At 54.7% G+C, this 23,478-nt stretch overlaps 1 protein-coding gene across 10 annotated transcripts in view; it reads right to left on the reverse strand.

Moving 5' to 3' along the window:
• Nucleotides 1–23,478, reverse strand: part of Speg (SPEG complex locus) — a 55,257-nt gene that overhangs the window by 11,094 nt on the left and 20,685 nt on the right. For 7 of the 10 annotated variants that reach the window (XM_004638182.2, XM_023723049.1, XM_023723048.1 and 4 more), the window contains 22 exons: nucleotides 17,913–18,088; nucleotides 17,578–17,666; nucleotides 16,574–16,749; nucleotides 13,951–14,211; nucleotides 12,788–12,946; nucleotides 12,492–12,681; nucleotides 12,152–12,375; nucleotides 9,362–9,481; nucleotides 9,021–9,125; nucleotides 8,436–8,642; nucleotides 7,981–8,104; nucleotides 7,718–7,893; nucleotides 4,968–5,080; nucleotides 4,430–4,598; nucleotides 4,135–4,231; nucleotides 3,802–4,002; nucleotides 2,858–2,915; nucleotides 2,229–2,306; nucleotides 1,968–2,146; nucleotides 1,267–1,293; nucleotides 519–671; nucleotides 292–334 (listed from right to left, as the gene is read on the reverse strand). In XM_004638182.2, coding sequence (XP_004638239.1) covers nucleotides 292–334; nucleotides 519–671; nucleotides 1,267–1,293; nucleotides 1,968–2,146; nucleotides 2,229–2,306; nucleotides 2,858–2,915; nucleotides 3,802–4,002; nucleotides 4,135–4,231; nucleotides 4,430–4,598; nucleotides 4,968–5,080; nucleotides 7,718–7,893; nucleotides 7,981–8,104; nucleotides 8,436–8,642; nucleotides 9,021–9,125; nucleotides 9,362–9,481; nucleotides 12,152–12,375; nucleotides 12,492–12,681; nucleotides 12,788–12,946; nucleotides 13,951–14,211; nucleotides 16,574–16,749; nucleotides 17,578–17,666; nucleotides 17,913–18,088 — 3,125 coding nt within the window. Of the gene's footprint in view, nucleotides 1–291; nucleotides 335–518; nucleotides 672–1,266; nucleotides 1,294–1,967; nucleotides 2,147–2,228; nucleotides 2,307–2,857; nucleotides 2,916–3,801; nucleotides 4,003–4,134; nucleotides 4,232–4,429; nucleotides 4,599–4,967; nucleotides 5,081–7,717; nucleotides 7,894–7,980; nucleotides 8,105–8,435; nucleotides 8,643–9,020; nucleotides 9,126–9,361; nucleotides 9,482–12,151; nucleotides 12,376–12,491; nucleotides 12,682–12,787; nucleotides 12,947–13,950; nucleotides 14,212–14,536; nucleotides 15,285–16,573; nucleotides 16,750–17,577; nucleotides 17,667–17,912; nucleotides 18,089–18,563; nucleotides 18,678–18,979; nucleotides 19,237–23,478 lie in introns of those variants that run through there. The other 3 variants (XM_023723053.1, XM_023723054.1, XM_023723055.1) reach the window with 3 other exon arrangements.

The raw sequence follows: 23,478 nt of genomic DNA on the forward strand, positions 1-23,478 counted from the left end.
AGAGGTGGGCACACAGAAACAAGGGCAGCCCGGGCTGGTCTTTGGCACTAAGGAGAACCTCGAAGAGGACCCTGGAGGTGGGGTGGGGTCCAGATCTACTCCTGGAGCCCATGATACCCCAACCTGCTGATCACTAATTTGAGCAAATGAAACCTTACTTTGCAGAGCTATTGTTTGGCTAACTCATCATATATACAAAATAATTCACATTGGTTACTTCGCCACCTGCGCAGCTGCTAGAAACCTTCTCTATCTCCCCCTAGTACCACCACCTGGCAGGACCAGACTCACTTTGAACCAAGGATGTTCTAGGGTCTCTTCTGCAGTAGGTCTCCTGCAAAGGAATAAGAATTAAGTAGAGATTTATCATTTACTCATTCATATAGTGAATAAATATTTGAGAAAACAGGGCATCTGAGGAGCTGAGCGCTAAGGGCAAAGCCTGGGAAGGAGGACAGGTGTGGCGTGAAGCTCTCTACAGTGGGGGATGGGGGGCATCCTCAGGGCTGCATACTCACAGCCGGTCCTGCACCAGCACTTTGATGAGGAAGCCCCGGGCCTCTCTGCTCAGGCTCAGGAATGTGGTCTCCTCGAAGGCCACGTTATAGTTGCGGATGTTCATCAGTGTTGTCCGATCATTTTCCCCAACAAATGGGGAGATTCCTGTCAGGCTGAAAGAGTAGGAACGGAGGACAGTCAGGAGACACTGGGCTGAGGCAGGGGTGAGGCAGGTGGGAGCTAGAGGCCCCAGGTTGTGAGGACAGCAAATGCAAGGTGAGTCTGGACAAAAAGCCAAAGCTTTCAGACTCACTGCCTTGCCCTACCTCCCAGTATCCCCAGGGAACAGGGGGCAGTCCTGCCTTGAGACTTGGGTGTGCTTGTTTTGGAGGACTTGCCCCAAACCCAGTGGACCTCTCCACCCTCTCTTTCTCTGCCATGTGTGTGTGTGTGTGGGGGGTGTGAGGGTGGGAGAGAGGGAATGCACGCTGCTCTTCCTGGACCTGGTTCTCAACATTCAGGGCCAGGAAGTTTGCTGCCAAAATGGCACTGGATCTGCACTGGCCTCTCTCAGTCCACTGTGCCAGCTCTTACTGAGGGGCCTGGTGATGAACAGAGCTTGGGCACAAGGGCCAGGGCATCCTTGTCCATGCACTCATGTGCCCTTGCAGTTTAGGAAGACGTAGGGGTATGGAAGAGAAGAGGTGGATGATGAGCCTTGTACACAGTAGGGGTGGGCCTGCCAGCAGACTGTGGCGGGGTCCTTACCAGAGGAAAGCAACGACACCCACAGGCCTGTGGGGGAGAAGAACAGGTGGGTGAGAGGATGGCCCCCTCCAGCTGGAAGTGAGCAGGTCCCTGCTACCTCAAATCTGAAAGAAATGTGTTCTCCCTGGACAGCTGGGCACAGAAGGCCTTCTTCAGGAAGTACTCTGAACACAGCAGTCTAGACATCCTGAAGTCAAGGGTCATTCATGGCAGTGCTGCTTAGGAAGCCAAGAGAAGGGGACAGTGGGACCAGGCCTCCCTTCTGGGACAGGCCCCACCCCTGCAAAGGCAGGAGCAAAGAACTATATGATTGGCCAGCCCTGCCTTATGTTTTTCTTTTCTTTTTTTGTTTATTGGATACATGGTCTCACTATGTCTCAGCCTCCCCAGCGCTGTGATTACAGGCATGTGCAGCCACACCCAGTTTTGGGGTGAAACAGTGCACTGGGGCTTCTGGGGCTGGCATAGCATACAGTACCGAGGATTGAACTTGGGTCCTTGTACTTGCCAGGCAGGCGCTTAGACCGCTGAGCTATCTTCTCAGCCCCAGCCCTGCCTTATGAAGGGGACCCCAAGAGCACTGCCCCTAGGCCCCTATCCAGGAAGGAATCCAGATTTCATACCATTCTTTTTGGCTGCCTCTTTGCCAATGAGCAAGTCCCTGGCACCCCTGCCCCAGCAGCCCAGCACAACAGCTTTACCAGATGTCAGTGACTCCAGACACAGGGCTCTGGTTGACAATCTCTGGTGCCACAAACTCGGGTGTTCCATACTGACAGTACTGGGGCTCCCCTGGGATCAGCTCCTGGGCGTTTCCAAAGTCACAGATGCGAACCTGCTCTTCACCTCCTGCACCGTCCCATATTAGCAGGTTCTCAGGCTACAAGACACAAGCAAGCTAGAGCTGAACACCTACCTCATGGTTCCCAGAGGAGTTGCCTGTGCCCCACTCCCCACGTCACCTTGATATCCAGGTGCAGCACATGGTTCTGGTGCAGGTAGCCTATTCCCTCTAGCACCTGTCGCATATAGGCTCGGATCTGTGGAAATAGGGGGGCCCAGGGTCTGTGGCGGTAGGGTGGGGAACTATGCTTATCAACCACCAAGACTGTGGCAAGTGGTCAGGTCGTGCTTTGGGAGTGGCTTACAGATGGCTCGTGGAGGTTCGGGGTTGTTCAGACCTAGGGGTTGTTCATACAGTCATGCAGGTAGGACACTGAACTATCACAGGGGACAGATATTTACATTATAATGAAGAAGAGAACTGTACAGTGTGCCACGTACATAGTCATACATGGCAGGACCACAGTGAGACCAATAGTCTAGGTGGGACCTATGTGGGGAGACATATTTGGAGGATGTGTGTGTCTAGGAAACAACAGAGAAGGATCAAGATGTGCTTGCTGAGCTCAGTGAGAACGATGCAAGCTCCAAATACATGGGGGGCTTGAGTGGGGTGTTCTGCTGCCAGCATCTCCCGTGGCTTCCTCATGGGCACTGATGGCATGGGTAGGACCCACCCATCAGTTCTCAGAGCTCAGGTGGGTGAAGGCTGGTGTTCAACCTGGCCCCTGCCACCCACTGCCCTCACCTCAGACTCACACACGGTGGGTTTCCCGGCCATTCGCTCCAGCAGCTCCTCTGTGCAGCTATGTCAGGGGTCAAGGAGAACAGTGACCAGTGTCAACTGCCTGGCCAGCCCCCAAGCTCAGGGCAGGCTCCACTCAGTGCAGGATTCCTTCTGCCAAGTATATCTGATAGCAGTCAGAGACAGTACCTTCCCCTTCCCAGTCCTCTGGGTGCACACTTGGGACAACTCTGCTTGGACTCTCACTATGCAATCTCGGGCAAGTCACTTAGCCTCTCTGCACTGAAGTTCCCTCAGGTATAAAATAGGGATGCCATCCCCTATCCTGCCCACTCGACAAAGTATTTACAGAGGCCAAATTATAGCAGAATCTTGTTGATTTGATTGATAATGAGCCAGAGGGCCATGACATAGAATAATCTGTCATTTTGCTAGGGTTTGGCTTTAAGAATACAGCCAGGGAGGCTGGTGTGTAGGTCAGGGTCACCTTGCTCCAGGAGAGAGGAGCCAATCACCCAACAGCCTTCACTTGGTGTATCCTTTTTAACCACAGAAGAGTAAGACCTGTTCTTTCAAATGAGCAGAAATACTGCTCTGCAATTTATGATTAAAAAGCATTTTCCACTTGCCAGCAGTATGACCCCAGGCCAGTTATTTAACCTCTTTATACCTGTTTCATCATCCATAGAATGGGGATAATGCAATTCCCCAAGGTAGATGCACGGGGGAAGTGAATGTTTTAACACTTGTAAAACTTAGGCACTTGTTAAATGCTATGTAAGCCTAAGCTAAAAGAAATGCTGGCTCTCACCAAAGTCTCCAGACCTCCCTCCCAAGTCTCACCAAGACAATTTTGTAAATGGTAGCACATGTTGCAAACTGGTTGTTATGAGGACCAGTCATTCAAGCCCACGGTGCCCTCTACTCCCCAGCCTTTCCCAGGATACAGCTCGGTGACAATGACCAGTCCCCGGCGCCTCTCAAAGGCCTCGTGGAAGTACAGGACACAGTCATGCTGAAGCTGAGCCAGCAGCCGAGCCTCCCGCCTCGCTGATGCCTTAGGCTTGGCCTGGCTGGGGATAAACTTGGCTGCAAACTCCAGGCCAGAGCTACGCTCCACCACACGCCTCAGGTAGGAGAAAGCACCCCTGGGTGACAAGAAGGGTGACAGGACTCAGATATCACTTTGGAACTGGCTCTGTGCCTTCCTGCCCTTCAGAGCCAGCAGCCTGGGACAGCACCCAGGCTGGCCCCAACACCAACTCCTCCCAGCTCTGCACCTGCCGATCTCTTGATGGATGTCATAGAAGTCGCTTAGTCTCCTTCCTCGATGTTCTTCATCTTCCCCTGCTCCCTCGACCTCCATAGCGGCCTGAGCTGCAGAGGAGACAAATGTCCTGGGCTTAGGTGGGGAAAGCGAGAAAAGAACAGGGCAGAAGTGGGGTAGGTGGGACAGATGGAGACAGAGGAGAAGCAAGAACAATGTGTCCAAGGTGGGGCACTGAGGCTGGAGGATGCATAGTCAGGAGTGTGGGTGGGGTTCCCACTGAATTCCTGGGGGCAACTCGGGCCCACCTGAGTGCACAGCCAACTCTGCTTTGCAGGAGACTTCGCCCGCCAGGTTCCGGGCAGTGCAGGTGTAGACACCTCCATCCTGGGCCCCGGTGCTGAGCACCACCAAGGAGCATTCGTTCTCCTCATACACGAAGCTTATGTGGCTGCTCTCAGCAAGCAGCACCTCATCCTGCCGGGGGGCGGGGGAATCACTTGCAGCCTGAGTTTGACCTCACTTGCATCTGGGATACAGCTTTACCTCCATGCCATAGACCCAACTGCGTCTCTACCCAGGGCCAGGAGCCAGTGTCCCAGGCCCTGGCCCTGTCTCCACTCAGGGGCTTGGCTTCCCCAGAGCTCAAATCAGCTGTCCCTCAGCTCCCACTAATAGCCCAACACCCCTGAGCCCCCTAAGCCCTGCCTCTTCCCAACCACACCCCTGCCCAGCTCCATTCCCCCAGATTCCCAGGAGCCTAGCTCCCTGGAGAAATAGGTTCCTCCTCCCGTAGGCTCCCTGCTGGCTGGATGACTCCCTGCTTCAGCCTGCACCACCTCTCACCTTGTACCACATGATGTCTGGCACTGGTTTCCCCTCAACCACCACAGCGAAGCGAGCAGTTTCTCCGGCCCCTACCTCCACATCCTCCATGATGGACTCAAATCGAGGAGCCTCTGAAATGCACAGGGACAGGAGAGGGCAAGGGAAGAGCAGGATGTCATTATTACAAAGCCTGCCTCCTTTGCCCCTCTCCAGATCCCCATCAGGAAGGACTCAGTGAGAACCCCAGACTGAGCTGGGTGTGGTGGCTTAGGCCTGGAACCCCAGCACTTTAGGAGGCTGGGGCAGGAGGATGGCAAGTTCAAGTCCCTCACAGGTGATTTAGTGAGACCTTGTCTCAAAAAATATAAAGGGCTAGGGATATAGCTCAATGTAAAGGCCTGGGCTCAATCCCCATTACTAGAAAAAAGAAAAAAGAAAAAAAAAAGAAAAGAAAAGAAGAAGAACAATAAGAAGAACATCAGGCTGGGCTCCCAGAGCCTCCACCCGTTGGAATACTGCAGGCCCTTGTCACCTGGCCCAAGCACCTTCTCTATAAATCCAAACATGATGTTCTCTGAATCTCAGAAACACTGTCACAGGCGCAGGCTTGCTTTGTTAGACCCTCAGTGTTCATTTGCCAGCTTTGAAATTAGGAGATTTGCACACACAAAGGAAATCTGGATTTGCTGTCTCTTTTGAAAAATCAGGACTGGCCATCCTAAGCGGCTTCTCTCCCTCACTAGCCGGTGAGGCGCGGCTCAATGCCGCCCCCTGGAGGCCACCGCCCTTCTCATGGTCCCACCACAGCCTGCCCTGATTGTGCCTGAACTTGGAATCTGCAGGAGGCTGTTTGGACCGGAAATGAAGTTTATGAATGATACTGCCTGTGTCTTGAGGTTTTCTCTGTGCATTGTATTTTGATGGCTAGAGAGCCGTCCACCATCTAGAAGATGGCAAGAGTATCACATTACTAACTCCTGAATACTAGGTGGACAATCGAAGCTCTCAATTCAGCTCCCCCAAGTGTGTCTGTCATCTCATTCTCCACACGTCACATGATCACCCTGTTCCCTGCACAGTGCCAGCTGATTCTCTTGGTGAGGTTGCATACCCACCCTAAGTATGTCTGAAAATCTTGCTTTAGGGGCAGTGGGAGTGGTCAGGCCTTCAGGGAAGAACAGGGTGGCCAGGTGCAGAGCACCTCCAGCACAGAGGCCACCAGCTGCTATAGAGGTATCAGGAGGCTCCTGGAGGGTGGGAAAGATGGTAGGGAGTGCAGACATGGAGGGAGGGGGGCTACCATGCCACATGCCCTGCCTGGATGGTGTGGAGTGAGGCCCAGGGGAATGCTGGTATTCATGCAAACCCACTGTGGACCTGGTTGGCAGGGACATGATCTTGCTCAGCCACTGTTTTGTCCAGGCTAGGCTGCATGGCCCTTGGGACCAAGGCCTCCCTAAATCCCAGGCACAGGGCTCTATCTGGACAGGAAGATGAGTCTAACACATGGCCAATGAGCAAAGTGGTGGCTGAGGCAGAAGTGCTGAGTAGGACAGGCTGTGAAAGGAGCAAGACTCATCAAAGGGAGGCCCAGGGCCCAGGGGATCTGGTGCTCACCCCATCCACCACCCCTGCAGGAGCCAGGAGGGCCCTATCTCTACCTTACACCCCATCTGGCCACTAACCACTTTACCGATGTCTGGTTCCCAGTCTCTAGGGGTGTGGGGGGACAGTCTTTAAAGGTCAAAGCGCTAGAAGGTTTCATATGAATATCAATGACTGCCTTAAAGAACCACAAAAATGTCCATTTGCCCAAAGATCGCTTGTGCTAACTAAAATGTCACTTCCTGCGCTAAAATGTCACTTCCTTTGCTTTGGGCTGCAATTGTACCTATATATGCTCAGCAGGTAACGCTGCTCAGCTCACGTGGATCTGAAGTTTAGAGTGGCAGTTACAGATGTCTAGAGTTAATTAACAAACCCGAAAACAAAATAATTACTACCTAATACATGCTACGGCTTGAGAGGCTTTCTCTAAAGGGGAAATCATAAAAAGGGCTTTTGCGGCAAAGGTGGGTGGCTCAAACAAAAGGGCAGCCAGGAGCCGCAGAGCTAGGAGTCAAGTGCTAAGCTAAGCACACGAGCTTTTGTGTTTTAAAATCAACCCAGTCTTCCCATGCTTGTTATGGCTGAAATATTATTTTCTATTGGGTTTAGCACAGAAGCCAGGAACACTTTCAGGCTCTGGAGCCTGATATCCAGACTTGAACCCAGCTCTTGTGCTTACTAGGCTGTATGACCTTGGGCCAGGTTCATTAGTGACCCCTCGAGCCTCAATTTCCTCACCTGTGAAATGGGGCTAACTTACCCATCTCACAAAGTTGTTGTTTTGTTTTGTTTTTAATTTTAGGGAAGTGTCTACAGGGTGTTCAGGGTCTCACTACTAGATTGGACTCATAGTGATCTGCCTGTTTACTGCCTCCCAAGAGCTGGGATTATAGGCATGTGCCACCACGCCCAGTCTCCATCTCACAAAGTTGATGTACATATTAAATGAGGTAGACTGATCTGGGTACACATGAGTTGTTCAGTAAGTATCTCACTAGTGCTATTGCTGTGACTATTACTAGTACTGGTGTTACTGCTGCTATCAGAACGATTGGACCTGAGGGAGAGGACATGGGATTGGAGCCTCAGGGCTGACAGTGAGTGTGTGTCCATCAGTGTGTCTCAGGGGGAGAAATGGGAAGAAGGCTTCTGCCACCCACCTGCCAGTTCCAGTGTGACCGAGCAGGACTGTGTACCATGGCGGTTGCGGGCCGAGCAGGTGAGTGGCCCCACATCCCGGCGGCTCACCCGGCAGATCCGAAGGCAGTACTGGTCGTCATCCGGCTGGCTCAACTCATATGTACCTGCCCGTTCCTCCAGGAGGGCCCCTCGGCAGCTGAGGGACACATGACAGGGAGGTCCTGCTAGGCCAGGCTAGAGTAGGGCTGTTCCATGTGGGGAGTAGGGTGAGCGGGGGCCCTACCTCCTCCAGACAACCTGGGCCTCCACATGGTTGAAGGTGACAGTGACACTGGCCGGTTGTCCCTCTACCACATACACAATGTCTGGCTTGTCCAGCACACCAGGGGCCTCCTCCAGGGGTGGGCCTGAAAGGAAAAGGCAGGCTGCACACAGCCCTGATGCAGTACCCACTGCTCCTTTTATACCCCCAGCACCACTCAAGCTCCAGATTTATAGATGAGGAAACTGAGCCTCAGGGAGGTTTGGCCTTTTGTCCAGGGAGTACAACCAGAGCAAGGGCTGGACTCCAGCTTGTTGTACCTCAAAGCATTGACTGTCCCCCGCCCTGCTGCCCCTGATGGGCTCAGGCCTGGCTCAGACAGTCTGTTCCCACCCATTGTCAAGTCCAGAGCGGACCTTGGCCTCCATCCCATCTCACGCCCACACAGACTGCTGCCCACTGGATCAGCCACTCACCTCGCTCCAGCAGCTGTACAGGTTCAGAGGAGGGCGAGGGCTTGCTGCTGCTCTTGCCACTGCTGCTGAGGACTCGGAAGACATGCTGGAGCCCCTTTCGCAGCCCCACGGCAGCCCACCCGGGCTCCCGCAGCCCAGTGGCCAGCACAGTCCACTGGTCAGAGCCCAGCACCTGGTGCTGCACCGTGTAGGTCAGGGAGTCTGGGTCTGCAGGGCAGGCAGCTGCTAGAGGCCGGTGCTCCTGCAGTGGTGCACTGTGCCTCCCCGCCCAGCTGGGGACCTGGAACTCATCCCCAGCCTCTCTGCACCCATGGCTCAAGTGGCTTAACAAAGCGAAGAGAATATGGTGGCCCCTGTGCCTCTTCTGACCTGGAGCACGAGCCTCATCAAAAGTGCTCCTCCTGACCCTGCTCCCTTGCGCTTGCCAGGGAAGCACTTATTCTACTGAACCATCTCCCCAGCCCCTCTGCCGACTCTTGTCCCCACCCTGCCACCATATTCTTAGGGACTTAGATCCTTAGTGTCCCTCTCTCTGCTGTGTCTATCCCTTAATTCCACCCAGAGCCCTGAGTGGCCCTGACCCACCGATAGCCATGTCCAGACTCCTGGGGGCATTCCATGTGAGTGTGACCATCCTCCCGGTCACAGCCACCACCTGCGGGGCACCATCCGGAGGTCCTGGAACCACATCTGAAAGCCAGAGGTCCAAGTTCTGAGTCCCTTAGGGCCTAATAGCTCCACAGCATCATCAAGCCTTGGGGCAGAAGGCTAAGGAACCAGGGCTCAGTCATAGGGCCAGGGGCAAGGCCAGAAGATCCTCAGGGAATCAGAGGAGCTGATGTGGAGACCCCTTCCTTACCCGACCCTCACAGTAGTTCCAGAAGTCAGGTAGTGGACACAGCTGCCCAGGAGGGTACCTGCCTTACCTGTGACATAGAGGTGGGCATAACAGGCAGCTTTGCCTAACTTGTTGGCGATGACACTCTTGTAGACACCAGCATGCTGAGGCCCCACAGCAGGGAACACCAGGCGATGTACATCCCTGTCTGGGGGAGGGACAGTGACACCAGGACTGAGCTATGAAGATGCTCTGAGGGGTGGCCTCATACTAGCCTGGGCTTGGCCACTCATGCCACCCCCTGGTGGGAGGAAGATGAACAGGAGAGGCAACAAGAAGTATGTCCTTCATGCCACCAAAGCTGGATCCAAGCCTGCACCTGCAACCTGGCCTCTGTTGCTATCCTTCCAGCACTTCAGGCCCAGCAACTTAGCTTCTTCCATGCACACTGGGTCACCTCTGGTGTCCCGCCTCTGCATACTGCACCTCTAAGGGGTCACAGCTTCCAAGGTGAAACTGTGACAAAGCTTTGTTCTTAGGTCCTCCCCATGTCTTTTCTATTCCCATGGCACTGCCCTCTGCCCCTTCTCCAGCAGAGCCACAGCCTGAACTCCCAGCCACATTCACTGCTCCTCCTCCTGCGTGGTGCTGACAGATCACCCCTGAACAAGGCCATATGCATTCCATCTCCAGGTCTTTTTTTTTTTTAATTTTATTTATTTATTTATTTATTTATTTATTTATTTATGTGTGTGTGTGTGTGGCCAGCTCAGCCCACCAGGAGGCGGGCTGGCTGGCATGTGGTGCTGGGGGATTGAACCGTGGTCCTTGGGCTTTGGGCTTATGTTAAGCTTGTTCTAAGTAGGTGCTTTAGACCACTGAGCCATCTCACCAGCCCATCCGGGTCTTTGCTTAAATGGTGGCACACACCTGTAATCCCAGCCCTAGGTAAGGCTCAGGCAAGAGAATTGCAAGTTCAAGCCCAGGTTGGGCAGCTTATCAAGACCCTGTCTCAAAATAAAAAATGGCTAAGGATGTAGCTCAGTGTAAAGACCCCGAGTCCAAAACCTCAGTCCTGAGGGGGAGAAAAAGAGCTTCCCTTCGGAATGTTCCCTTACCTAAGGCTTCCTTCCTTCTCCTCTAGGAGATAATTCAAGGAAGTGCAGCCCATGAAGCTGGGACTCCAGCCCTCTCAATCACATCACTGGGCCCATGATGCTTTGCTCGGGGGAGGGACTTCCTCTTTATTTCTCAGGAATTTTATTTATAGCTCCTGTCTGGCTTGTTCCCTTAAAGACAGGCCTACTTGGGTCCAGATCTGCTTGTTCCACCCAGAACTCAATGTGTTACATGCAGTACCCAATATATTGTTATAAATTATAGTAAGATTTGTCTGCCCCGCCCCACTCCTAGGTCTCCTCTCCCACTGCTGTGTACCCCTCCTAGACCCAGCCTACGCCAGTACTTGACATCCCCCTATTCAATAATGCTACAAAATTATCCCCATTACCAATGAGGTCAGAGATATTAATTGACTTATCCAAGGTTACACTGTTAATAAATGATGAAGCCACTGCTTGAACTTAGTTCCATCTCACTCCAAAGCTCTCTCCTCAAACCCTCCTCCCTGAAGGATAAGAAGGCTCTCTGTGGGGAGGACATGAAGAGAAAGAGACCTGCAGTGTCCTCCTTCACATCAGGAATGTCACCAACACCCCTCCCTTCTCTCAGCAGTTATCTCTGCATAAGCTAGCCACTCATTCATTTATCTCTGTTCAGCTATTTATAAGGGAAGAGAAGCCAAAAGCTGCCAGTGACCCCAGATACAGACAGAAGCAGAGACGCCAGCTCAGCTCCTGAGACAGACATGCACCCTGGGCCTCAAAAAAGATGGGGAGACGGGGAGGCCCGGTGCTGAGCAGTCCCAGTGGCAGCAGGGGGATGAAAGCAAGGATGACAGCCCTGGTGCTGGAGACTGAGTGAGGGTAGGGTCAAGAGCCTGGGACATGGGAGGCTAGTAACATCCTTCTGGAGATGAGCCTGAGTTAAGCAGTCCTTTCTTGCCTTTGAGCAAGTCACTGTGCCTCTCTAAAACCTCAGTTTCCCAATCTGTAAATAGGGCTAACAGTATCTTCCTACAGGTTACAGAAGGTAAGATTATCCACATCAGCTTGTTAGCATGCAGAATCTGAGGAGCATCCTTTTTCTTTTGGTACCAGGAATTGACCTCGTGTTGGCCAGGCTGAGCTGTATCCCCAGCCCAGAACTCAGAATCTGGCTCCTAGAAAGCACATATAAGGGGAACTTGGTCACCTGCAGCTGTAGGAAGAAAACCTTAGGGGTCATAGCATGGCCACAACTTAAGGGAGGCAGGTGGGCCTTATACAGGATTGATATTCCTTCAGGAATTCAAGAGAGGTGTTCCCTGGGTACAGGCCACAGGCCGAAAGGACACCAACACAAATCTGCACCTCTGCCTTTCTCTGACTTCTTCGTCCTCATGCACTATTTGTTAATAACCCAAACACCCTCTCCATCTCAGCCCTCCCCGCCCTCCCCCTAGAACACAGGCAGCACAGCTTCCTCACAGTGAGAAGAGCGTAAGACCGAGAATTCTCTGGCCACTTGTTGTCTGCAGCTCCTGCTCTTGGTGCTTCATCTTCAGGAACTGGTTTGATTCTCCTAACAATTCTGTTATAGGACTGCACTGACTGTCCAGTAAGGGCTACCAGGGCCACCAGCAGGAGACCATTGTATGGCCTCAAGGAAAAATGCAATGACCTTGTGGGTCCCAAGACCTCTCTTTCCCAGGAACCCCATCTCTAACTGGGCCGCAGAAAGAAGGCCCTGAGGGAGCCTAGGGAAAAAGGACACATACACTGCATCATGCGCCGGTCATCGCTGCTCTGGATGCGGTGACCGTTGTGGAACCAGCTGATGGTCGGGTAGGGCAGGCCGGTCACCTGGCACTCCAGCATGGCCTCCTTAGCCAGGCCCACTTCCAGGTCCTGCAGTGGCCGCAGGAAGTCGGGAATGGACAGCCGCTCCAGCTCACCCTGCTCTGGTTCCTCAGGGATGGATGGCATCTTCTCCAGCTTTGAGCTGTAAGAACCACACAGCTGTCCAGAGGTGTAGAGCTACACCTTCCAGCACAGGGCAGGGGCCCCTCTGAGGCGGTGGGGGCCCCTCAGTAGCAGCACCTGGTACCCACACAGTACCTGGGGCCCGAGGCAGCTGTCCTCGGCTCTTCCACATAGAGCTGCGCGGAGCAGTGCGCCTGGCCGTGCATGTTGGTGGCACTGACTGCATAGAGCCCCTCGTCCTCACTGCTCACGTGGGCAATGTGCAGTGAGTGTAGACCCCCGTCCTGCCGCAGCCGTAAGTTGTCACTCTCCTCCACCTGATGGCCTGGGGGCAGGAGGGCAAGGATGTAGAACAGGTCCTCAGGAAACACCCCCTCCTGGTCTGGGTCCATGGGGGTTTCCCACATCTGCAGAGTGGGAAGGGTACATACCAAAATGAGTCCAGGAAACAGAGGGCGGTGGGGTGCCACTGATCTTGCAGTCAAGGCGAGCAGCGCGACCCTCTAGCACCTCCACGTCTTCCAGCAGCCGGGTGAAGAGGGGTGCCAGGGAGGGCCGCACAGTCAGTCGGGCGCTGCAGGTCAGCTCATCTGGGTGGTGGGGAGGTAACACTGGGTAGAGAAGGCCCTGCAGGCCCAGGCATCCTATATGATGGATTCTATCCAAAATTAGGGAGCTTGGGCAGAGCCTGGCCAAGGTTCTGAGCATGGGGGAGGCAGTGGGCAAAGACCTATCTATATACCAGGTCTTCTAGGGAGGCGGAGGTCAGCAAGGGCAGGCAGCAGGCTGCCAAGATAGGCAGGATCCACATAGCAGCCCAGGGCCTAGCCCTGCCCTCCCTGACTCTAAAAACCAAGCCACTGCCTTCCCTATGCCCCACTCTCAGAACTTTCCTCTGCACCTAGCTTATGCCCACGTTCCTTCCAACCTGCTCCACACGCATAGCAGATGCCCCTTGGCTCCACTCTGACCCCCAAGAAAAAATGTCTGCAGCCCCTGGGCTGACCCAAATGATTCTTCCTGTTTCCTAAACCCCTGTAGCGTCTGGACTTGGAGAGGCAGGTACTGTCATCTCTATGCTTTGTATGAGGACAAGCCCAAGGCCTAGATGTCATCAATAGTAGCAGCTAGCATGTGTTAGGTGCCACCCTTTGCCAGGCCCTATGCTTTGTTTTACACTGGTTCTTTCACTAATCCTATTTCCCTACAAAGCAGGTATTAGCATGGTTCTTTTTGCACAGATGAATAGTCTACAGTTCAGACAGAGGAAGTGACTTGTGCAAAGACACTGGCTGGGGACTGGCAAGGCAAGAGAGGGAGCCCAAGGCCTGGTCTGCTTGCTGCATCGCAGGGGACTTGCTCACTCGTGGGAACAGCAGGTATGAGAGCAGCACTCTTGGCCAAGTACTGCTCTGAGTACTCCCTGTTTGCGGCTGGCATCCTGTACTGCCTCTCCCCCCATTGCACTTCCCCTAGGAGTCCGAGACCCTCCTCCTGAGCTTCTCAATTTGCACCCAGCTCTTGCACCTCTAGTCTCCTCCCTCTACTCTTGGACATCCATGGTAGCCCGAGGGCCTGCGTGAGTAGTAGTTACCTTTGGCCGTGCTGAGCTTACAGGTGTAGACACCACTGTCGTCCTCATGCACAGAGGTGAGCAGCAGCTTGCATTTGCAGCCATCAAAATGCATCTTGCATTTGAGCAGCGCTGGCTGCAACAGGCGGCCACGGCACAGCCAGTCCACCTCCACGTCAGCAGGACCTGCCACCAGGCACTCAAACAGCGCCATCTCCCCGGCCCCCACGTCCACGTCCTGCAGGGGGGCCAGCACGGCCAGGGACCGGCTTTCAGGGTGTGCTGGGGGAAGGCAGCCACAGGGGGGACACACAGAGCAGAGACACACAGGGTGAGGGAGACACACATACGCACACACAGAGAGACAGATAGACACAGAGAGAGAGATGCATTTTGTTCCTCTCAAGAAGGTGGAAGCCCACCCACCCATCCAGAACTGTAAGGAAACCTTGGTCTGGCTTTGAAATGTACCCCAAGCTGGCCCAGGGAAGGAGAGCTCATGAGTGGTAAGAGGGAACAGAGGGAGGGGTACCAAGAGGACTATGTGGTAGCAGTGACCGGCAGCAGAAAAAAAAAACGCAGCACACCAGCTGGGTACAAACTGGACTTTATTTGAGCTTAGAAATAGTGTTTCCAAATACCTCCATCCCCTCTATGGCCCCACTGCTGTGCCAAGCCTGGCTAACTCCCTTATTCTCAGACAGAGCAGCCCCTGCGCTACCTTGATTGAGGGAGCCCCCTTTGGGCCCTAAACCACCAGGGTCAGGGCTTAGCCCTAGGCCTCTCTGGCTTTTGGTGGCCTGGGGAATAGAAAGTGTTGTGCCATTTGAAATCCTTTTCTGGAATGGTCAGTGCCCTGCCCCTTCCCAGTGAGTCCCCTGACCACAGCCCCTTCCCTCTGGGCCCCTCCATCCTGTGGGTGCCATCCCTTCACCTCTCCTGTGGCCTCACCCCACCCCAGATCAGAGGCATCCTTCCCTGACTGTCACAGACACACAGACAGACAGACACGGAGACAGACAGTGGCCTGCAGCAGCGTAGCACATGCACTCGCTTGGTGCTCCCCACAGGCGTGACATCCCTCCTGGCCAACCCTCTAGCACTTAGTCCATTTGGGGGCCTTCCAGCCACGTATCCATTTGGGGAAGGAATGTTCCCAGGTGCCCGTGGGCTACCCCGGGGTACTGCATGGGCTGGGGAGGGGAGGGGAGGCAGGGACAGGTCCGGGCCGGCGGGCCGGCTGGGTCTGTGGGCAGGAGGCAGTGAAACACAGCGAGGTCCGAGAGGTGCCTGAGACAGGGGCGCAGCTCGGAGGGTAGCGGGGGGAGCGCAGGCGGCCCCCTGAGCTCACTCGCCTGTGTACAGACAAAAACCTCAGTCAGCAAGCGGCAGGTTAGTGCAGCGCACACACGCGCACTCAAACAGGCACACCACACACGCACTGGCACACAGACCTGGCTAGGGCCCTTCGGGATACGGAGCTGCCTCTAACACTGCAGGCAGCACTGCCGCTTTCAGTTCCCCCAAGGCCAGGCCTGGGACAGGAGGGCCATCGGCTAGCCAGAGGCCAGGTCCCTTGGGTTCTTGGGCAGCAGAGACCCAGGGCAACCAGGGGAGAGGCGTTCACAGGCATCAGGAGCACCCCGAAGCCTGCAGGATGTCGGGAGGAATCCCAAAGAGAAAAGCATCACAACATGGGTTAGCACAGAGAAGCAAGGCAGAGCTGGACCCTGGAGGAGGAGGAACAGGCCAGGGATGGGGACTGAAGGACCAGAGAAGGACCAGAGAGGTGGCAACCACAGGAATGAGCAGTACCCGGGAGGTGGGGCAGGTGAGGAGGCCTGGAGAAGGATCGTGACCGTAAGTGCTGAGGGTGTCTCAGGATGTCCCTAGAGCTGGCCTCTGCCAGGTAGAGGGACTATGCCTCATGAGACACAGGGAGCAGAGGGAAAGTGAGGTGCTGAAGAGAGGCCCCTGGTTCTGAGCCATCACAGGGAAGGGGAGGTGGGAGGGCCTCAGCAGGCAGCTGAGAGGACAGACAGTGGCCTGGATGTCAGGACCCTGCTCCTGTCCGGACCCTGCGTTATGTCCCCAGTCCTAGGGCTCAGCTCTCTCCACACTTCAGGAACGTGCTTACACTGGGACCCCCAGGTCCCTACAGCACTCCATGCCCCACTCACCCCAAAGGTCCCTCCGAACGGGTCCAACACTCCCAGCTTCCCCCACCACCACCACAAATGCTGCTGCCCAGCAGAGGAGGGTAGGGAGGGCAAGGGCACAAGAGGAGAATGGGGAGTGGTATGAGCGCAGGCCGGGCACAGCTTGGCGACAAAGCCTTAGGAGGGTGTGAAGCGAGGATAGTGGCTGTGTATAGCAGAATCTGTGGCTGGGGTCAGGGGCTGGGTGACAACACATGGGGAAGGCAGTGCTGCGTAGTAAGCTGAGTGTGGAATAATTTGCTCTGTAACTCTGGGCAAGTTGTTTCCTCTTTCTGGACCTCAGTTTACTCAACTCTAACATGAGTGGCCAGACTAGGGGATGGCTCAGCCCTTAGAGTGTGGCATCCTGCAACAGAGGCTGTGTGAGAGCTGTGGGTAGGTGGGCATGGGGCCAGGTGGGGACCGTGAGGGTGTGAGGCTCTCACCTCGGACCTCCAGACGTGCCTCGCACTGCCGAGCGCCATACTCATTGACCGCTTTGCAGGTGTAGAAGCCCGCATCACCACGCTCCGCTGCCAGGATCCGCAACCGGCACAACCCACCCTCTGCCTCCTCCGCAAAGCGCCGCTGGTCTGGACGCACAGGCTGGCGGTTTCTCAGCCTGGTAGAGGATAAGAACTCAGCCCAGAGCCCTGGAGCCTGACCCATAGGTACAGCAGCAAGGTGCTACAGAGCCATGCAGGTCTCTCATCTTCCCCAAACCTGTCCCCCTAACTGGGGCACCCAGGGACTGAAGGGTGAGATCTCCACCTTACGTGGCACCTCCCTGCCCCACCAGAACTTCCAGAGCACAGCAGCTCATCTGGATCTCTGTGCAGAACCACTAGATTTGGAATGAAGCCTTGCTATTTAGCTCTGAACTGTTCTTAATTTCCCCTGTCTTATTGTTATTTATCTCCAATGGAGAGACAGCTTTTCTGCTTCCCAAAAGGGATATGAAAGAACTCATAGCATTGAAAAAATCGCAGTGGAAACCAGACAATCAATTAAAAATGAACAATGGAACACAAACCAACAGCAAAACACACTGAGCAGTCGCTCTTCCAGGGCCCCAGGATGAGCAAGGTACCACAGTTGAGACTCACATTTAACTCTGGGTTTCTAGGAGCTCAGAAACAAATTGTGATAATCAGGCCCAGCACAGTACTGTGCCCAGAGTGGGCCTCAAAAGTCACCTACCATCAACCGTGGGGCTAGGGTAAAGGGACCCCATGGCCACTCATCCAGAGTATATAGACACAAGAACATTTACTACCACCTCCTCCCCAGAAAGGCCCCAAATTGGACTTGAGCACCAAGCCAAGGAGTGTACAGGGGGTGGTACCTGAGACAGAGACCCCCAAAGTCCTCTAGGGCTCCCCTCCATTCCAGCAAAGCCAGTTCATGGACCCAGGCTGGGGGTGCCCGGGTGAAAGCGGCTGCTACTCACCAGGAGACCACAGGCTTAGGCTCCCCCTGCACACGAATGCTCATGATGACGTCTTGGCCTTCTCTCACTGACTGGTCCATAAGTGAGACCTGAGGGAGGGGGACCCCAAAGAATCAGGAGTGACAGTCAAGGTACAGCACTGGCTCCTGGGATTGGGGGATTGGAACATAGGTCTCTCCCTGTTCTCTCCCACCAAACTACTGAGGCTGGCTCTGGATAAGTTAATAGGGCAAAGTTCCAGGTCTTACTGGAGCCTAAGCATGGCCCCAAGAATAAGGGGGCACACAAAGGAAAGAGGGCCTGTGGAGGTCTGGGTACCAGCCTAGAGGTCTGACCTTGAAGGTGGGGGGTGCCTTGGAGCCAGTGTCGGAAGAATGGTGGTTGTGGCTGGGGCTGAGCTTCATGGTGGGGGTTCGGGGCCAGGTCTCCCCAGGTTCCGGGAACTCCTCTGGAGGGCTCAGGTACTCCTCGTCAGAGGTGATAGGGCTGCTGAAAGGGGATGTGGACCCACCTGGAGGAGAGACAGAGAGGATGCCAGGGGAGGAAGGGGGTGGAGAGATATGGAGAGCAAGCTGGGATGTCCTCCAGAGCCCAGAGTGAGCAGAGGTGGGGCCTGCAGGCCCTGGCCTGACTTTACCTCCAGGGCCCTGCTCACTCACTCACTGTAGGACCTTGCCCAGGTGCTTCCTCTCCCAGCCTCTGACTCCTCATCTGCCACAGCCTTTGCCAACAGTCGCCCTGCTGATCCTCCTGGGAGGCAGTATCACCCCGGAGGGCCTGATGCAAGGGGCTTGGCCAGTAAAGGGGTTTAAGGGAGACCTGGAAATCTACTGGATCAGGACACCCACATTCCTGGCATGGACTGGGGGGCCAAACTGCCAATTGCTGACTCCAAAAGCAGGTGGCGCTCATCTCTGACCCCACAGTGGCAGAGCCCAGACACCCATTTCTCAGGCGAGCTGCATCTGGTAGGCAGGAACACACACCTCAGAGGAGCCCCATCCTGACCTTGATCCAGGGCCAATGAGGCAGCACCGTCCAGCCTGCCCTGCCCCCTCTCCCTTCTCAGCTTCCTGCCATAGACACCCCAGGGGCACCTGTTGACCCCAGCCCTATAGCATGCCCCCGAAACCCTCAGGAGTAGAAAAGCACGGCTGAAGTCACCCACTTCAGCTGGGGAAGAGGGCAGTCTGGGGAAGAAGAGGGGGGCACCAGAGTCTGCCTTGGGGGAGGGGAGTCCCCAGGGCCCTGACGCCCTCCCCTGCAACTGGCCAGGGGCCCAGCCTTACAGAGCTGGCTCCTATCCGACTGCCAAATACAGACATGAATCTGCCACAGCCCCCTGGCCCCTCCTCCTGGTTCCCCCACCCAAAGCCCCCAGAAGGGCTGCACCCCAACTCACCCCAAGACTCTGCACACGGACCCCAGCCTGCACCTTCCTGAAGGCTCTGCCTTGGCACCAGGCCCTCCTGCTGCCTGTCCACTATCCACCCCGCCTTGGCTCCCCTGGGAGCACAATCCCAGCCTCCTCAGTCCCACTCACTCGCTGACCCAGCGGAGGCCTACAGTGAGCTGGCCCTGGGGGAGGGGAAGGAGCTCCTGAGGGGGAGGGCAAGGTAGGGGTGGCCAGCGAGAGGCTGGGTAGCAGGCGGGCAGGCGGGCAGGCGGGCAGGCAGGCAGGCAGGCAGGCAGGCAGACGGCTGGCTGGGAAGGTGGTGCCTGCTAAAACCCAGGCAGCCACAGGAGCCGAGGGGGAATGAGGGAGGGGCAGGGCCAGCCAGGCTGAATTTAGCTCTTCCAAAGCAGCGGCCTGCCCTTCTTCTCCTTACAGCTCTGACACTGACTAGAGCAGAACCTCTCTACGGAGCCCTGACTCCAGGTCCTCCGGCCCCAGAGGAAGATAGGGGTGGGCTGGCCCTGTGCTGTAATATCCCAGACTCTGGCTTGACCCATCAGGCAGACCATCAAAGGAGGTACCAGTGGCAAATGGCCCAACCTGTGCCTTGTCCAGACCAAACCACCAAGATCCCAACCTGGGAAGGTACCGAACAGTCTCAAACACTATGGAGCTAGACCACAGCCTGCTGTATCTGGCCATGCAAACCAGACCTAGCAGGACCTTCATCCTCCTTCTGGAGATGCCTTCTCAACCTTCTCAACCTAAGAGGGCCCAGAGGAACCCCTTGCCAACTGAAGCTTGCCATAGCAGGTCTGTCCCAGCAGCCAGCCAAGGACATAAGCCTACGCTAACCCGGCTCTGTGGGGCACCTGCTGGTGATCTGCTTTTTACCCATCAGCCCCACCATGGCCAAAGATAAAGGAGGGGACTGCTGCACCCCACCCCCTCACATCCCCTCTTAACTGGCACCCACTTGCATCTGGGCTAAGGAAGGGGTAGTTAAGCAGGGGTCACATGTCCTTCTCCTTCCTCCTATCCCCTCACCCCGCCCGAGGCCACATTCTCAAGCTATGACCTGTGTTTCCCAGCACTGCCCAGGAAGGAGTGGTTGGGGCCAAGCAGAGGAGGGGCCCTCCATTTGGGCTGGCTGTCTTGAGGTTCGGGTGGGGAGGGAATAGTTAGAGCACTTGGTGCTGGAGGTTTGGTCCCCAACCAACTCTAGATTGTCCCCATGGAGCGGGGACAGCTACTCCAGGGTCACCTCCAAGCTAGACAGTGCTGAGGTGGCTCTGGAGTCCAGGACAGGCCAAGTTTGTAGGGGGCCTCAGAGACTGCTAGTGGTAGCTAGGGGAACAGCACCCCAGAATCCTCTGGTTACCAGCAGCCCAAGTCCTCAAGCCCCTGGATACAGAACTGTTAGTGTAGTCAGGCAAGAAACCTAGGCTTCATGATGGCAGAACCAGGCCTCCTCAAGATAAGACTCCTGAGCTGTGTGGAAAGGAGATTGATAGAGGAGCCCAGGGCTTCACCACTCTGGCACCACCGCTCATCAATGTCCCACTGTCAAAACCATTTTAATAGCCAGTCCTGGGGCCAGTGAGATAGCTCAGCCAACTTAACACCTGCTTAGGCAAGTGCAGGGACCAGGGTTCAATCCCCAGCACCATATGCTCCCCCATCCCCCAGGACCGTGCTGAGCCAAAGACAGAGTCCAGGCATGGTGGTTCACACCCGTAATCCCAGCACTGGAGAGACTGAAAACATTATGAGTCTGAGCTGCATAGTGAGACCCTGTACCAAATACATTAAAAAAAAAAAAAAACAAAAAACGCCAGTCCCTAACATTCCTACCCTGTTCCACCCACAAACCTGGCTCACACTATAGGAGAAACAGGCACATCATTCAGGAAGTAGGGAGCAGGTACTCCCAAACCTACACAATAGGAGAACTACTCCTTCCTGCTTGCCCCCATATCCCCCACGAGGACCCTATCTGCCCATTCAACACTGCTCCCTCATCAGACCTGTTTAAAGAAGGTACATGCATTAGGGAACCAAGCACAACCAACTGGTCTCAACATCCCAACTGTCTCCAATGTTCCCTGCCATGTTCTTGTCATAGACAGCTGAGCTACCTGCCAGGACCTAGTAGATAAAAGGCATCACACAAAGCCCTTTATAGCAGGACTATCAGAATGATCCTTGAGCCACCCACGGCAGGACCAGCTGGAAACTTCTTTGACATACAGACTCCTGAGCCTTACCTAGCCTGCAGAATTAGACTTTCTGAAATTTTCAAAAGCACCCAGGTGATTCTTATGCACATGAAAGCATGGGGACCATTGCCAATTCTCAAGGAGGACAACCCCAAGAGATGGTTTCATCGAGTCCTATGCGCTTGACCATTCTACCTCAGGGCAGAGCTTTGGACTAAGGAGGTCTGACTCCAGAGTCCATGTGCTTCTGAAATGCACCAACAGCTCTCATCTTGAGCCAGGTCTCTAACTCCCTGGCTGTGGTTTTCAAACTTTACTGTGTACTGGAGCCACCTGGAAGGCTATCTGTAGCCCACAGACTGCTGGACCCACCCCAGATTTGGAAATCCTGTAGGTTGGGGCTACAGGGGCTGGGGCTGATAGCTTGGACTTCTAACTCACTCCAAGGAGATGTTAAGGCAGCTCTTTAGAGTACCACACCTTGAAGACCAGGTTCCATGATCTCTTCTGTCATTCCACACTCTCCTCTTGGGCACAGACTCATTACCCATTGCAGCTGGGTGTTCCACCCAGACTGTGTGCTACTCAGGTTGCTCCCAGAGCTTGGAGCTTCCAGACCCCACTACTGCCTCCTACCCACTCATGATGGTACACACAGTGCCCACGGCCCATGAGGGCCTCTGTGGTGAGGAGGAGAGGCTAAGGAGTGAAAAAGGCAGACATGTCCTCAGAGGCCTTTGACTGGTAGAGAAGACAAGCCAGATACACAGGTGACTTGAGGAGCAAATAGGCATGAGTGACAAGGTGATGCAAGATGGGCAGATAAAATGGTCACAAGAGTACAGAAGGTTGCAGACAAGCTTTAGCTCGGGGAAAACAGGTAACTGAGAGAAGAGGTGGCAATAGAACTAGAGTTTGAATGAGGCGGAGGGAGGGGAAGAGGGAAGAAAAGCAGTCTAGGCAGAAGAACCCTCCCAGGGCCAGCCAAATAGCTCAGTGGATTAAAGCGACTGCAAGCAGGTGCAGGGGCTAGGGGGTTCCATCCCTGGGTCTAACATGCTGGCTCTGCCCCCAGAGCACACTCCTATGGCAATTGAGACTGGGCATGGTAGCACACACTTGTAATCCCAGCTCTTGGGAGGCTGTAAACAGGCAAACCAAAAAAAAAAAAAAAAAAAAAAAAAAAAAAACCAAAAAACCCTTCCCATACATGTTCAGAAATAAAAAGCACATGTGCAGGGAGGCCTATGGCTGAACAGATCCCAGTGGATGGTGACAGATCCCAGTGAAGAAGAAAGAAGCAAGCATCACAATGTGACAGCTGATGCCTCTCGCTGCTCTGGCCACTTTCGGGGCATCCTCAGGATTCTGCTAGCCCCATGGATCCAGGAGACAGAGAACAGCTAAAGATGTATGGCTTCTACCATGAAGGCCAAGAGTGGCTTCCTGGGATTCCGGTTGAGGAGGAGAAAAGGGAGAAATGGCTACTACAATGATCCCACCAGGGAAGAGTGAGGAGAAAAGAGGGCACAGGCCACAAGGAGGTGAGGATTTCTGCAGGATGCTGACATATTTCCCCAGGACATGGAGAACAAGGACTGTGCTGAGAATGGCTCAGGGTTCAACTGTATGGTGCATCAGAGAGAATTTTCCATGGTCTGCCTGGTCTAGCCAGGCAAGTGTTGAGACTTCTCACACGCGACTACACCAGGCTGCTCCAGGTAGAAGTGTCGACACCCACAGTATATTTGGTCCCCATTTGTGTGACAGATAGGCTGAGTGAGAAGTTCCACTCCAGATAAGATCCCTGGGGAGCCTGGGGAACACCTGCTGGGGTCAGACAGAGTGGGTAAGGAGGGCTGAATATGGTGGTGTGGATCATGCCACTCTGCTTTCTCTGGAGTTCCCTAGACCCCCATGAGGATGGACAACAGAGGCAATGTGGCATTCCAGTGTTTCCTCCACTGGCAGCTACTGCCACCACCAAGGAGAACCTGCAACTATGCAGCAGGTGGCCTGGAACCCAGAGCAGAAGAAGAGGGGGACAGGGGTAGGTGGTATGACTTTCTTTCTTTACTTTTGCAGTCATGACGCCAAATAAACAACCTCTTCTCTTTTGTGATAGGATTGATCCTACGAGTGGGAATAGAACAAGCCTTGAAGAATCATATCCCTTAGCCCAAGGGGCCAGGGAGATAGCTCAGTAGAATAAATGCTTGCCTGGCAAGCGCAGGGTCCTGGGTTCAATCCCCAGTACCGCAAACAAAACAAAACAAACCTTTGCCC

The sequence above is a fragment of the Octodon degus genome, unplaced genomic scaffold, assembly GCF_000260255.1.
Source record: "Octodon degus isolate 3935 unplaced genomic scaffold, OctDeg1.0 scaffold00096, whole genome shotgun sequence".
Taxonomy (NCBI): Eukaryota; Metazoa; Chordata; class Mammalia; order Rodentia; family Octodontidae; genus Octodon; species Octodon degus.